Raw genomic sequence first — 15752 nt, 5'->3', positions numbered from 1 at the left:
TTGGTTTGTTCCGCCCCAGGATTGACTAACTGAAGTGACCTTTGGCCACAAAACAGGTCAGGATCAACTCACTTCCCAACACTTTACACAGAGATGAAGTTTCGTCTAAACTAAACACTTTGGGCTGGTATCGATTCTACAAGATGTAGTTAACTGTAATGAAAGCTAGCTTGAATGATGTGAATCATAACATTTGGATTAGATGTGGATTTTAAAAGAGGTTAATCTTATATACTCTGAATTCATGCCATTTTGCTGATTTGAAGTGAATTACTACTGAGGATTCATTAATCATTTGCAAATCCCATTGTATCTAAGACAGCAATGGCTTAATATGCCTAAAAGTTGCAAGTGCAACTGACAAACTGTAGTATTGTTACAAGGGTCTCATGTACCTTGATAAACTGGAGACAGACATGCTTACCCTACATGGCAGATGACTGAAAATGTGAAAATCAAAACGTTGACTAAAAGAATATAATTTGTGACATTTTCTCGTTTTTTTAAAGGAAATTGATTATTTGTATTGTTGAGTGGCAATATTGTCCTCGAGAATATCCATGTTGACAAAGGTTCGAACGTTCGTAAAAATGGTTTGCTATTTGCATGTTTTGGAGCCAAACAATGTTTTGAATCATTTATAATCCTACCATCTACAGACCGTAGCTCAAAACTTTGAAATAAGGGAAACACTCGAGATTGATGTGGCAGTAGCGCAACTTCCTGGTGTTGTGAGCAACAGCTTGACTTCACTGCGCCGGCAACGAGTAGCTGAGCTACCGTCTGCCAACAACATCGTGTGATGGCTGCCAGACTACCTTAAAATGCCGAAGTCTGCTCGGTGAGCTAAGCTCTTGTGCGGCGCCAGTGGGGAATCTACGAACAATAGGATTGAGCCATTGACTGGAGGCGCCTCCCAAACACACACACACACACACACCGGCATCATTACCTTCCTTCCCATTGCCCTGCAGCGACGCTGACTGGCAGCCAAATTAACATAGTACGCCTCTCCTACTGTCTAGGACACAATTAGGCTCCAGTGGCCTTCTGCGCCAACACAACAGCCTGTCTGGCAGCTTAAAAGGGACACGTGATCTACCTTCTCTTTCAGTTGTTTTTATCTAGCCGACTTCAGCATTAGACAATAATAAATGTCATGTCCCCAGTCCCCTCTATTTAGAGATATCCCTTAACGTACATGTAGAATTTCCAGGGTATCTGCGAGGCTATTTTGGATGATATGGTTGGTCCTAGTGGGAAATATAATTATATTACTTTAAAAATGACTTACCACTATTAACAATATATATTAGCCCACCAACAAGCAAAGCTACATTTTATTTCAGAAATAGATCTACCCAGACTAGGCTTCTGCCAAAATAGCCTATGCTACGTGTGCAAAGTCACTATAAGTGGACACATTTAATGTAGGCAAACTGCAGTCTATATTCTTATGTTATTATAATGTAGGTTATCAGACAGTGGTTAGGCCATTTCAAAAGTTGATACAGTTTGAAGTAGCCTATGCCAGGTGATTGACCTAATTTTGTACAAATAATATTTGTGTAGCCTATAGTTATTGCTTCTACTAAAGTCAATAAGCATCGAATACAGGCAATATCTTCGGTTAATCTTCTTTATATTTATATTAGAGATGACTTGATAGAATGTAACCAAGGCCTACCCTGCTTTAGTTTCCCAGGCCTGGGGATAATCTCATCTGATGTTCAGCCAGATGGCGGCAGTAGTTCACGCAACCTCAGGGAGACTGTTGCATGCCGAAGGCCTAGCCTATATGCCTACACAAGTGACGAAATAATAATAATAATAATAATAATAATGATAACAATAGAAACTCCAGACATTCCAATCAATCGTTTTCAGGCAGTCAAATAATCAACGTATCCTTTAATTTATAGAGGTAGACCTATCTGCAGATTTTGAGGTAAAAATCATATCACTGGACCTTTGGACCTGACACAGATATTTTAATGTTTCTGAATAGTTTTAATATATAAATATACATGCTAGTTTGACACACATATAGTCTACTAACTACTTTGGATCAAAATAAACTTAACAATTTGTGTTGTCAAGACGCAGAAAACTGCCCAAAAAGCTTTCATTCACCGGAGTCTTTTAATAGAGTCGACTGTGTTAGGCTAATTAAGCGTTAGAAAAATGCAACTTTCTTTCCAAAGCCATTTCTCTGGTAGTAAGCTACTTGATCTCTTGTTTGCGCAACACAATCACTTTTTTTTTTTTTTAAAGCGACAGGGTGTCTAGACAACCACGTGATAGGGGAGAGAGGGAGAGCGAGAGAGAGAGAGGCAAGGGCACTTGGGCAGTTCGCGTCACTCTCAGACCTTGTGTGAGGATCGCATCAGCTCTTTGTGGCCGCTCCGCTTGCATGTTCCTCCGGCACGGAGAGCCGCTGTTGGAATAGAGGTTAACTGACAAAACACACGGAAAGCTGCTGAAGGATAGCTTGACTGAGAATTTAAACACGGATATTTAAAACGCAAACCACTTACACGGACACGAAACGCAACTATTTAACTCCAAGCAGATTTTTTTTGGCGAGGGACCTCTTAGGGTAACAGTAAGTCCTAGATTTGCTCCTTCGTTTTGGGAATCTAGAAGATTGCTATTTTTCATCAGAATCTACTGCAAATCGACTGAATTTGGAGGACCAACGTTAGTTTCGACGGATACAGCTTGGAACACAAGGGAGACGAGACGGGCGACAGGCTTTGTTAGACCTTTAATGTTGCAATCGGATCAAGGATTGTGTGGATTATTTTGGAAGAAAAGCAGGACGCGGTTGTCCTTCATGGATGGGTTTCAGTCTGGGGTTTTTGCCTAAACTCAGCGCTCAAACACTTTCATCGGTCCTAGGTAGCCTATAACCGACTACGCTTACATGTTAAGCTAAATGTTATTTTAAACTGTTGAAGGAATGGTATGAATGTAGCGTTACGCGTAGTTTATATTTTCTTTTCTCACAGGTAGAATATCCAACCCTCCAATCATAGGAAAAGATTCTCGATGCTGCTCACCCGTTTTCGTTCATGAAAGCGGTCATTATTTCTGTAGCCTATTTAAACGGCATCGTTTTATATGCGTATACTTTCTTCTTAGTTTTTCAAATCAGTGTCATGTTGAACATCAACATACGTGTGTAGCATCCTATACACGATTAAGAAATAATAGCGCATTTTATAAGTTGGCGTCTAGGTTTTTCGAAGAAAAAAAAGACTGGCGTATGCTACAGATTGTATTTGCTTCTCCAGTTCTCATTTTTTTCACAATCTTGTCTCAGGCTGCTTGTCACTGCCTGGATTCGGATCCCGGAATCTTCATGATTTGCGGACATCATGCTCGTTTTTTAGCCGGGAAACCCTCTTTTCGTCCCGCATGTTCAGGACCAAACGATCGGGGCTCGTCCGGCGACTCTGGAGGAGCCGCGCACCCGTCGAAGGCGACGGGGAGACGGATAGCAGCGCGCATGGCTCCGGGGGCTGCTGCATGGGGAAATCCACTAAGGTTGTCAAATCTAACCCCGGAACAGAGGCTGAGCTGAAAGCACTGACCCATTCCATACTGAAAAAAATTAAAGAGAAACAATTGGAGGTGCTCTTGCAGGCGGTAGAGTCGAAGGGGGGTGTCAGGAGCCCCTGTCTTCTCCTACCCAGCAAAGTGGACACCAAACTGGGTCAACAGTCTTATTCCCTCCCTTTGCTGCTCTTCAAAGTGTTCAGGTGGCCGGACCTTAGGCATTCCTCGGAACTAAAGAGGCTATCTTGCTGTGAATCCTATGGGAAAATAAACCCAGAACTCGTTTGCTGCAATCCACACCACATGAGCCGGCTTTGTGAACTTGGTAAGTTTCTCCAACAATAGAACGTGTAAAATAAGTGTAAATGATGATAGCATGATCATAATTAACCTGCCATGTATGCCTGGAAGTTGTTTAATATAATACGCTTTTGTAAGAGATGTGCAGAGGTTACATTATGCATATGGTATCGAAAATAGGCTCAAGCCAAGTACAAAACAACTCCTGCAGGCATACTAGCATCTTATTACAATGTCCTGATGATTGGACTGCAGATGTGTATTAAAGTTTATGTTATAATGAGAGACAACTTTGTGTGATCTGTAATTTAAAGTCCCCTTCAATTAAGCTATTAAATCACTGGTTTGGTTGAAATGTCATAAACTGTATTTTTAAAAAAACAGTCAATTATTGGGCTAGGCCCAACAAAGTTATTAATCAGTTAAGGCCACTGTCTTGAATCTCATTGAGTTCGTATTTTCTAATCAAAGAGTCTATCATTCGAAAATAACATGCTATTACAGTAAACCAAACGTTGTCAAATATATGCATTTAGATAATTATACGTATTTTGTTTTTGAATTATTGTAAATGTTTTCTGACGTTTCTTGAAATTACAAAGCAGTGTTATTTTTAAAGTTTTTTTTTTAACTGGATTACGTATGCGGCATAATTTTCTCTATGTGTCAGCCTTTTTTGGTATATGTTATGTTTTTGGATTGTTTTCCAAAGTAAAGATTTGGATCAGCATTTTAAACGTATTTTTTTCGGAAGGTGTTGTCGATGCGCTTTGTCAGAGTGTGTGGAAGGTTTTAGTGTTCATCACCCAGAGAGTTTCCTTAGCTCAGCCAAAGGAGACCCGTATCTCCCCCCGCCTGTACCGCAGATAGGCCGGGAGCCTGGCGCCAGGCGCTCCCTTGTTTATCTCCCTGCTAAATATCAAGGCAATCGCCGCCTCTCCGCCCTGCCTCCAACCCTCGCCGCTTAGACAAACAGTGTTCCGAAAGAATGCCAACTGTTATCATAAGTCTCAATCTTCGCCCTTTTCTCATGGTCTGTCTTTTCTCTGCTGTTCTTTTTCAGAGTCTCCCCCTCCTCCCTACTCCCGATACCCAATGGACTTTCTTAAACCACCTGGTAAGTCGTTTTTTAATAAATAGAGACATTTTAAAATAATTTAGGTTGTATATTCACTTGGAGTGTTTTTAAGTAGTTTTGGAATTGAAGAAGAACGGAAACAATAGATGTAAAGAATACATGTTTGATGTTTTTTATTTTACATCTTCACAATAACCTACAGTCACGGATTTAAGTGACTATGGTGGTAATAATGACTTTCAGCTGTTTCGTGGAAAGCATTGCTAACAGATTACTGGCCACCCCATGTTGTGGTGTGGATATGATTGATGTGAGGTGCTGTAGGTATTGGGAGCAGTTTTGTGTCAGACTGAGATCCTCCTTGAGATGTTGTGATTTATGGTGGGCAGAATATTGTGTGCCCGCCAGCACTCTGTAATAGAATGGATGGCTGCCAAGGCCGAGGCCAGCTCCAGCCTGGCTCCAGCTCCAGAGTGGTTGTCTGCACAAACTTTTGGCTGGAGGGGTGACCTGGCAGAACAGATAAACAGCATTGGCACCAGGGCTTGAATTTGGGATCTGTGAGGTGGGCATTGTGGTGGTGAGGGGGGGGGGGTAAATCAGGGAGGAAGGAGGGGGGCATGTGACTTAGAAGAAAATCGGAAATGTGGATCACACAGGGGGAAAGGCAGTAAGATGTTTGGTGCCATGTTTTATCTGTGGAATGAATCTGTAGATGTCTGACGGTATGGGAGGCTTTCTTCTGTCTGCTCTCTCCTCCTGGGCATGTGCGTGTAGGCAGGTAATGATCTCCATTCAAGCTGAATGTTTTGTTGGGTATTACTGGGTATTACAGGTTTTATCCATAACAAGGAGTTAGCTTGGCATTTTTAAGTATTCCCTCTTAATCTTGGTTTGAAATATCTAAAACTTTGCCAGTTCAACTGTCAGCCTAACCAATATTTTATTACCTACTATTCATTAACCAGGTTCAAACTGAATCATCCCCCAGACGCTTGGTTGGCCTATATCAGTAGTCACCTGGAGGCCTTAAATGAATTTAATGTAGTTATGTTTGACATTTTAAGTTATTTAAACAGTTTAATTTGATTGGAAGGATTGTGTTGTGGTTTTCTGTGACAGCACTGATGATGTTTATGTTTATGTGGAGTTATGTTCTGAGGAGAGTTGCTATTCACTGTTTCTTCAGAACTCCATTAGGGCTCTTGAAATGACTCACAGAGCTTTAATGGGAGTTTCTAGCCAACACTTGGGGACTTGTGCTTGCCTTGACATGGCCATCACTGCTTGGGAGGAAAGTATAGTGTGGAAGGCCTTTTTCCTGTGAGGATGCCTGTCCCATTAACCATTTAAAGTTTTTCCGGAGGTCTTTTTAGGGAACTGTTCCCAGTGAGGGATGGGAGGCGCCTGCCAAAAATTCCTCGTTGCCACTGTTGTCCAGTCTTGGCCTGAGGAAAGAGGGAGAGAGAGGGGGAGAGAGAAAGAAAAAAAGAGAAGAGACTGAGAGAGAAAGAAGGAGAGAAAGGAGAAACAATAAGAAACCCTAGAAATAGCCAACATCGGTCCCACAGAAAGCGAGAGTGGTTGCCTTTCATCAGAACAGGGCTGGAGGAAGTCATCTGTCCCTGCAGCTGTGGTTCTTCGAAGACCACTCTGTGTATCAGTCACTGAGACCAGAAGAGAGAGAGAGAGAGAGAGAGAGAGAGAGAGGGGGGAAGTGATGGTGGGAGGGAGAACAGATATTAATAGAACAATGGAAGGTATCTGCGAGGGGCTGGCTGGCTTACTGAGACAAGCGGGACACATGATTGCTGAGTTGGGGGAGGGTACCCCCCCCAGCAGTCTCACTTTGCATACTCCCTGTCTCCCCTGCGTCTCTAAAATGCCGTATGTCTCATATGCAAAAACAGGTTGCTGGTCATTTGAAAATCAGTCACCTTAAACTGCTAGTCTGAAGAGCTGCTGTCTCAGGATTAAGGACACAATGAAGTTCATACCTCTTTGACATGGCAGCCTCATTTCAGACCAAGTGATGATGATTATTAGATGTGTTCTTCCTCCTCGACCATACTAGCTCTAAAAGACCAGGACCATCTGTAGATACCTCTAGGGATTCAGTGTCAATTGGGTGACCGAGAATTACAGTCATTTGGATGAAAGAATTGATATAGTTCTGTTTAAACATCTATTTTTGTCTGTGAGGATCTGCCCTAGGTGGCCCCTTGGCTACTTTGCACCAGTGCTGTGCCAAGTTAAGTCACACACTCATTCACTCACTGAAATTATGTTAAGTTTCAATTGTGTCTTCGAGGCTCTCTGTTAGTGTTAGCTATAGATCTGAGCTGACTTCCCATGCAGGTTTGCAAAGCAGTATAGTCACTATAAATTCAGCACAAACTCCTTTGTTATTGTAGTTCTGTTTAAAGTTTGTGTGTGTTAGCCGCATGCTAGCCTGGAGATGGAGAGCCGTCTCAGAAGGAAGCAGAGGTCAGTTTGGGGTAGGAGGAGGAGAAGTATTTTTGGAGGAATCCTCATGCACCAAAGAGCAAAGCCGTCAGCGAGCTGAGCTGGCTGCCACGTCAGGCAGCCCCTAAAGACGCTGGCGGCGGGAAACAGAGCAGCCTTTTACAGTGTGGCTCCAGCCTCCAGTCTGCCCCCGGTCCAGCCCCACAGATCGCCTGTCTGCCCCTGGTTCAGCCAGGGAGTATGAACTAGCGTCTCTGCAGACCTCCAGATAGAGCATAAAGGGAGGGTCACAGTGTAGCCCGGTCCGTTGGCAGTTTATAATGTAATAATTCTAGCCAAGGAAGCAAAAAACAAATTAAGAGGAAACTTCAAAGAGGAGAGTATTTCTCAGCCTTGATTTCATAAATGAGAGGAGACAGGAGAGATCAGAGACGGAGAGAGCGAGAGAAAGTTAAGAGGAAAGTTAGGGGTACGTGTCAATTCGTCTCGGCGTGGCAAAAGACGGTCAGTATCAAAGCTGCTGTCGTAAAATGCCTGTTTGTTTTTGCTCCCTGGAAAATGAATAATGAAGTGTTTGAAGCCCAAGCCCTCTCTATGTTTCTTTCCTCTCACGCTTTCTCTCCCTCTCTCCCTCTCTCACACATACACAGTCACACACATCCTTTCTTTCTTTTTCTAGGCTCGTTCATATCTCCCTATTTCGCTGCCTCTCACTCTCCTTCTCTCTCGTTCTTTTTCTCCCTTTCTCTCTATCCTTCCCTCTCTCTCTCTCTCTCGACTCTCCGGGCCAAGTTGTCCTCACTGGGCTTCCTGGCTGGGAGAGAGCACCTCGAGCCTGTGGTCTGTGAACCGTGCCCAGGAAACCAGCCCTGTCCTGGCAGGCCCTGAAAGAGGTTCGCACTTGACCATGCATCTCGTTAGGACAACCACAGCACAGGGATTGCTCAGAGCACAGAAGCCTTTCAGCTGCTGTCCATTACTCTCTCTCTCTCTCTCTCTCTCTCTCTCTCTCTCTCTCTCTCTCTCTCTCTCTCTCCCTCCCTCCCTCACCCACGTCTCTCTCTCTGTATGTCTGAACCAGAACCCAGGACTTTTAAAGTACAACCCCTCAACAGCCAGAAAGCACAACACAAGGTTGTTCATTTGCACCTCGTTGAGAGTGACTGCTTCTGTGAGTCAGCTGATTGGCTGACAGAGACAGCGGAAGGCACAGAGCCATGTTAGTTGACACACAATGAATGGAATGTGTCATTACTGAGGAGCACAGCACAGTTTGCCCAGACACTGTTGATGTTTTGATGGTCATATTGATTGTGTCTCGAGATTACTTTCCTCGTGTGTTCATATTTGTGTAGTCCACTAAGATCATCCTGTTGGTGACAAGGGACTTTGGAAACACAGGGTTAAACTGGGAAGAGAAAGAGAGAGAGAGTGTTTCCTCTGTCTGCTAGCATGCCATTAAGAAAATTTACTGTACACAGTTTTCAAGGCTGCGGCCATTTCCTGTCTCCCTCATTGTTTTTGGTTTGATGGAGTATATCCTGCTAAACTGTATATTCCTATTAGGGGTGACGCGCAGGGATAATAAGTGTAGACCAACATGTTTTCCACAAACCTTCTTTTCCTCAAAACCGCTTATTTATTCTGGGCTGTATTTTTGTCAGCGAAAAGGGGAAAAGGGAAAATATGATTGCCTTCATTTATTGAAAAAAAATATCTTGGAAGGGGAACTGTTTGTGCCCAAGCCTCCTCCAGCTCTGTCACTCATGCCAATATGGCCTCCATGTCCCGGAAGAGTCCTAATGGAGTCTGTTCCTCCAATCTCCCAGGATTCCATTGGGGCTTGGGAAGACACGAAGCAAAATGTTTTGTCTCTGAGCTTTGTGACTCAGTGAGAATTTAATGTGGCCCTTCCTGTCCTCGAATGTTTTTCTGGGACTTTAATGCCAGTAATTTTTTTTGTGTTCTGTTTTTCATTTAAACATCAATGACTTCTTTGTGTGTGTATGTGTTTATGAGTGTGTGTCTGGTTTCGCTGTGTATGTTTGGAGTTTAGAGTGGATTGACTGTCATTCCACTGTCTTCATTAGGGATTGATTTCATGTTGTGATTGACAGGCTTGCAGCTGCTCACTGCTCCTTCCCTGTTTCCCTGCAGATTCTCCAGACTCCGTGCCTGCTTCCACTGAAACTGGAGGAACTGTCTACTCTGCCCCTGTGGGGTTCTCTGGTAAGACCCTCTTTCTTTCTCTCTTTTATCTTTTCATCTCTCTGCCTTTTCCTCAACACCCCCCCCCCCCCTTCACCACCACCACTCCTGTGATGCTGTAAATCACTTGGAGGGTGGACTGCTGTCCCCACAGTATGATGTAAAGAGAGCCATGTTTATAGAGATCCCCACTTGCTTTCGTCAGGGCCTTTGCCAACATTTGTCTTTCTTTCCTTTTGTCCCCATGCTGGTTTGTTTAATAAAATAAAGAAAGGAAGCAGAAGATTGAATTAACAAATATGCAAAAGAAATGAACCCCATGAGGAGTTAGAAGCTGTTGTCACTGTTGCCTGCTTTGACTGAGATGTGTCAGAGGCGTTGGGAGATGGAGAGATGTCTGTGTCGGCCATGTTAGGGGCTGGTTTCTTAACAGACAGTTTTGAATGGCCTGTGTTTTGAAGTATGGTTTCACATCCTTTCTGTAAAGTCTTTTTTATGAGTTTTTATAACCGCAACTCTGCAACAGAGTGGCATGCCAGTGTGTGTGTGTGTGTGTGTGTGTGTGTGTGTGTGTGTGTGTGTGTGTGTGTGTGTGTGTGTGTGTCAAAGAGACAGACAGAGACAGGGAGTGTGAGAGAGACAGAGAGAAAAAGATTGGGTAGTCTTTAGTCTTTTAACTGCTGTACAAACCTCTGGGCATAAGGCTGGTGAGTAGCTTCTTCTACTTCCAGCGTTGTACTTTGGAATGGGCACCTACATGAGGGTGTTTATGGACTGGGCTGGGCAGTGGAGGGGTCAGAACAGGGGAAAAGAAAGAGGGGAAAAAAGGAAAGATGGAGAATTCCCTTTTTCATCTGTTCTCTCTGCTCTGCACGCCCATGCAGATGTTTCTCATTACAGGGACTTTAAAGGCGTTTCTGGGGTCCAGTGGTGTGGGTTGCCCATGTCTGCTCCCCTGTGCTAGGTTAGGGGTCGGGGAGGGGTGGAGATAGGGCCAGAGGAGACAGGGGGTCTGTATACAACCTCCCAGATCATGGGTGCATTGTTCCAGCAGCATTGATGCATTAACACCATTCAGCCACGGCATTGAAATAACTTCAAAGTCCAGGCTTTTCACACACACACACACACACACACACACACACACACACACACACACACACACACGCAAGGCTTTATATCCAGCAGGATTTACGGGTTAGATGTTCTCTGTAGGTATTATTCTCCTCGGGACCCTGGTATTATTATTAGTTTGTGAAGGTGCCTGCGCGTTTGTCTCAGGGCTCTTTTGTGTGGGCTGGAATCGCTGGGTGCTCTGGAGCTCGCTGTGCGCCACATAAATAAAGTCTGCAGGCATTAACCCAGACCTGGCCCGCCCCGCCCCGCCCGCCCCGGGTCCAGCCAGCCTCTGAAGTCTGCAGCATTAACCAAACACACATTTTAGACCCCGCACAAACTGTGAAATCGTAGACTGGAGTCAATCCCCACCCCACCCCCTTTTTTTCCCTTATTGCTTGCTCTCTCCCTCTGCCTCGTCCCCTGTTCCCCCTCCCCCCTTCCCCCAAGGCATGCATGCTCCCCCTCCCCTGTTTTCCTTCCTGGCGGGGTCTGTGTGGTGCAGAGCCCCAGTGAATGGGACGCAGTGAGTGGAAGGGAGAGAGGCCCCGTGTGCCTGGAGCCAAGGACTTGATTTCTCTGGCAAGGGAAGAAAACTCCAATCCCTCCGGGGCCCGCACAAAAGAAACATGCTCCTCCTGGAGGCACCGTGTTGACCTTTTAATTCACTCATTCTGCCCTTTTTATGTTGTGCTCCAGACATATTTACAGAGGAAAGAAGGAGGAGGACAGAGAGAGGGAGAGAGAGAGGGAGGGAGAGAGGGTGAGAGAAGGAGAGAAGGAGAGAGAGAAGTGGCTTTGCTTCTCAATACACATGCTGAAAATCTAATAAATACATTCTTAATGACTGACTGAATTTAACAATGTTCAAACATGCAAGGTTTTATGCCTCTGAATTGATTACATACTATTTGGCCAAACAAATTCAATTTTTTTCTCTCTACCAAAACCTGGTCTGCTCCTGAACAAACAAACTGTTATTACATTTTATTGGTGAAGTGTGTGTTTGTGTGTTTTCTGTGGGTGTGTGTGTAAAACGCTGTTGTGTTGTCTAGTGGAAAATACCAGCTACACTAAACAAGGCTCGGATTTTCCACTGGCCACATTCGGCAAATAAAAGAGCAAGGGGGATGTTTGCCCTCCTATAAAGCAAAAATAACAGATTCAGTGACTATTCATTAAATAATCAAACTGGCGGTAATTATAACTCCTTAAGCATAGTTTACCTGTTGTTTTTCAGGGGAGTGAATGTCGATTAAACAATATTTTTGGCAGCAAAATTGTAAAAATGTTGGCAGCGATTTTATATCAAACTAATTGGCATCAGAAAAGTAAACAGCCACGGACACAACCCAACATCCCCCCGATAGAGTGCTTTGGTGCGCTGGGCATCTGTCTCTCCGGTGCCACCGGGAGAATGCATAAGGGCTGCCGTCCAGCCAAGCAGGAATTATTTGTTGTTGGGGACGGACGGCTGTTTGTCTTGAAATGTGGGTGTTATTAAGAGTTAACTTGACTATGACAGCGATGAGTGGACATGTAGACTAGGCTGCCGGCCAGACTGGGAGCGTTGGAGCTCCTCTCTCGTCATCCCTGTGACCGGGGCAAGAGAGCTGTGGGCTTGAGAGCAGAGCGGAGCGGAGTGGAGTAGAGACCAGGCCTGGACCGAGCCCTGGGCTTGGCTGCTCTCTGTAGCTCTTGGCCCCTGTGGCCCTAGTGCAGGTCTTGTCCCATTCCATCCAAGCATCTTTCCTGGCAGGACCTCTCTTCCTCAGGCAGGGAGATGAGACTAACAGCAAGGCCTAGATTAGGCCCAGAGATCTGTGGAGTTTTAGGGCCGTCCTGGGATTGGAGATACTTGGGTACTCAGATCAGGATGAGTTCAGAAATTAGGTGTGATACGCTTGATACACTGTGTGTGTGTGTTTGTGAGTGTTTTTTCTTTTTGTAGATATGTGGGGTGTGTTTGTGTGTAGATATGCGTTTAGTCTGTTGGTGGTTTAAGCTTACTTTCCTGCTAGTACTGTGCCTCAAACAATAGGACCTCCAGGGGTGTATGTGTGTGCCCACTGAAGGTGTATGTGTGTGCCCACTGAAGGTGTATGTTTGTGCCCACTGAAGGTGTATGTGTGTGCCCACTGAAGGTGTATGTGTGTGCCCACTAAAAGTGTATGTGTGTGCCCACTGAAGGTGTATGTGTGTGCCCACTGAAGGTGTATGTGTGTGCCCACTGAAGGTGTATGTGTGTGCCCACTGAAGGTGTATGTTTGTGCACGCTTTGGATGGGCAGCCGTAGAGGAGGGGGAGCTGAGGTTGGCATGCCATGGAGTGCCAGTGTAAGCGGATCTGTCCAGGCAGCACTGACAGACTTGTACCCTGGCCCTCAGATGGGATCAGGTGACCCACACGGGGGCTGGCCCACAGCCCACTGTCACAGAGGCGCTTCCTCCCCCAGGGTAAATTTAGAGGTGTATTATTAAACCAGCCCGCCGCCACAGTGGGGGCGGCCAGCCGGGGCTACTCACTGTCCAGCCTGGTGAATGTACCAACTAGTCTGGACAGCTCCATGGAACTGTTCTCTCTCATTATGTGCTTTTCCAGTGGTGCAAATAATAAATGGCATAATTGGAGATCTGTGTTGAGCAAATGTCTCAGAGGCCCTACCTACCTCCCCACCACAGGAGTCAGCTCACAATGTCTCTATCAGCCTTCAATGGCCACCATCACGAGAGGTGAAACCCAAAGACTGGATGCCACCAGCTTAGCACCTCCGCCACCCCCAACCCCAGTGCATTCCTTGGTTGTTTGGGTTAGCGAAAAAAAGGAAAGGGCAGCACAGGAAATGACATCATGTCTTAGGGAAAGGCCCTGCGCAGGGAGGCAATGGTGGCCTCCTCGGAGCAGAAAGCAAACACTCGAGTGGGGCTTTGCTCAAAAGTTTTTCCAGAGAGCTCCCAAGGTTCTGCTCCAGCTTTAGAAGAGCCTGATCAATCGGGCGTTCTGGCTCGACCTCGCAAAACCAAAACTTCTTTTCCCTCTCTTTGTTTTTCTTCCTCGGAGGGGAAAAAGGCAGGGTCAGAGGCAGTTCCCTGTAATTTCATAGCAGCCCTGTTGCTCAGTTGACTTGAGCAAGGATCTTTCATTACTCCCTACTTCCTCTCCAAAAATCTGAAGCCAAGGAGGCTGTTGGCGGGGAGTTAATTTTGGTTTTGGCCAGCCACCGCTCCCCACCCAGTGTCATTATGTTGCATGAATCTGGAAAAACAGCGCAGAGAAAAAAGAAGGAGTGGAGGACGTTAAAAAAGAAATTCTCAGTGAAACCCCAGCACTGAGAAGCCAGGCATTTCTCCGAGGCCCTTGGCTTGTTTGAGAGTGGGAGGGAGGGGGGGAGAAAAAGATGAGATGGGCCCTCAGGAAATCAAACAGCCAAGCTCCCTGGGAGGCCCCTCCACAAGCACAACAATATGGATAACCCTCATCACTTCCTCCCTCTAGTTCAACTGCTGCTCTTGAGGGAGGCCGGAGCCCATGGAGTTTTTTTACCTATCAGGAGAGAGGAGGATGGGCCTTAGACTCCGTGTGTTAGTGGGAGGCCCAGAACAAGATGGCCATTGTTTAGCCCTGGCCCTGTAAGGCAGCAGCTTTTCACATAACCCATTGTATGAGGCTGATCAAAAGGGGAAGCCGAAGAGGCGAACATTCCCAGTCTGATGTGTGTGTGTGTGTGTGTGTGTGTGTGTGTGTGTGTGTGTGTGTGTGTGTGTGTGTGTGTGTGTGTGTCTGATCTGTGTAACTCTGAGGGAGGCTTCATCACTGTTTCATCATTATCATCATCACCGCCGTGGTAATCATCATCATCATCATCATCATTGTGACTACTGCAGTCTGTCTGGCCTCACTTTTGCCATGCCTGATAGATGATGGATCTGTGGCTGTCTGGTGGTAACCAGTAATAATGAATAACTAGATAGATAAAAGCTGAGGATAAGAGAGAGCCCCGAGGATAAAACGGGTCTACAGGTGACTGGCCTGACTTGTTGCCTGGAGTGGAGAGAGCCGCACGGTTCCCACGGAGATCCCTAACATCCTGGATGGGAAACAATGCGAGCGCTTGTTCCGCTGGTGGCGCAGAGCACTCTGCAGCGAGGCTCGCAGGACAGGCCACCGAGGGGTCATCGGAGTTGATGACGTCGTCAACCTTGGCCACCACTCGTCGGTAGTGGACATATCCAGTCAGTCATGAAGGGCTGAAGGAGTGAAAGGAGGAAGATAATAACAGAGTGAAGACAACTGAACTTCTAGGAGTGAAGGGGCTAGCATAGTACTTCCAGGCAATATGGTCAAAGTAGGTCTTCCACCTGAATTCAAAGCCTTCTTCCATTATGTGTACCATTGGAAACTTGGAACTTGGAAAACTTAGCCAAAGCTTGTGAAGTTGATGGCATTTCAGATTCTGTATGAAATCTCTAAGAATGTAGGCATTGCATTGTCATGGTTAAGTTTTGTTTATCTGAAAGTAAGGGAGGGGGAAAGTCAACTATTTCCTCCCTATGTGTGGTTTTCCTGTGATTGAAGTGTGTTTGGAGTTCCCGGCGGGGGAGGGAGGCGGGGCGGACAGGACAACATCTTTCCCTTATGTAATGCCCTTTCCCTAATTGGCAATTTCCTTTATTAACTGGCTTCCCTCGCACGGGCATCCTACAGAGACAGAGCTTGGGAAACAAAGCCACTCTGTCACTAACTCTCTCACTCTCTCTGTCTCTCCTGCTCTCTCGCTCTCTCTCTCTCGCTCTCTCTGTCACTCCTAGTGTCTCTCTCTGTCTCTTGTAGTCTCTCTCACTCTGTCTCTCCTAGTTTCTCTCTCTCTCTGTCTCTCCTAGTCTCTCTCTGTCTCTCTGTCTCTCTCTCTGTCTCTCTCTCTCTCTCTCTGTTGTCTCATCAGAACACACACATGTACCGACTGTGGCTGTGAGCTGTGCCCTGTAGTGAGAGAATGTCTTGAGCAATAGTTGTATCAGAAGAA

General features: G+C 45.7%; 1 protein-coding gene across 1 annotated transcript; it reads left to right on the top strand.

Moving 5' to 3' along the window:
* Positions 1 to 2281: 2281 nt before the first annotated feature.
* LOC122132175 (mothers against decapentaplegic homolog 7-like) lies at positions 2282 to 10172 on the top strand. Its single transcript, XM_042706991.1, has 4 exons — positions 2282 to 2901; positions 3326 to 3886; positions 4925 to 4978; positions 9563 to 10172. The coding sequence occupies exons 1-4, from the start codon at positions 2841 to 2843 to the stop codon at positions 9733 to 9735; spliced, it is 849 nt and encodes a 282-aa protein (XP_042562925.1). The 5' UTR covers positions 2282 to 2840; the 3' UTR covers positions 9736 to 10172.
* The last annotated feature ends 5580 nt before the right edge of the window (positions 10173 to 15752 follow it).

This window comes from Clupea harengus, unplaced genomic scaffold, assembly GCF_900700415.2.
Source record: "Clupea harengus unplaced genomic scaffold, Ch_v2.0.2, whole genome shotgun sequence".
NCBI classification, from domain to species: domain Eukaryota; kingdom Metazoa; phylum Chordata; class Actinopteri; order Clupeiformes; family Clupeidae; genus Clupea; species Clupea harengus.
The sequence above is the reverse complement of the archived record's forward strand: the minus strand, read 5'-3'. Positions and strand labels throughout refer to the sequence as shown.

Bases quoted from the DNA above. Each gene is read 5' to 3' on its own strand.
- LOC122132175 (XM_042706991.1), top strand. From the start codon at position 2,841: ATGGGTTTCAGTCTGGGGTTTTTGCCTAAACTCAGCGCTCAAACACTT. The intron at 3,887-4,924 runs GTAAGTTTCTCC...GTTCTTTTTCAG, and splicing joins GAGCCGGCTTTGTGAACTTG to AGTCTCCCCCTCCTCCCTAC. The intron at 4,979-9,562 runs GTAAGTCGTTTT...GTTTCCCTGCAG, and splicing joins GGACTTTCTTAAACCACCTG to ATTCTCCAGACTCCGTGCCT.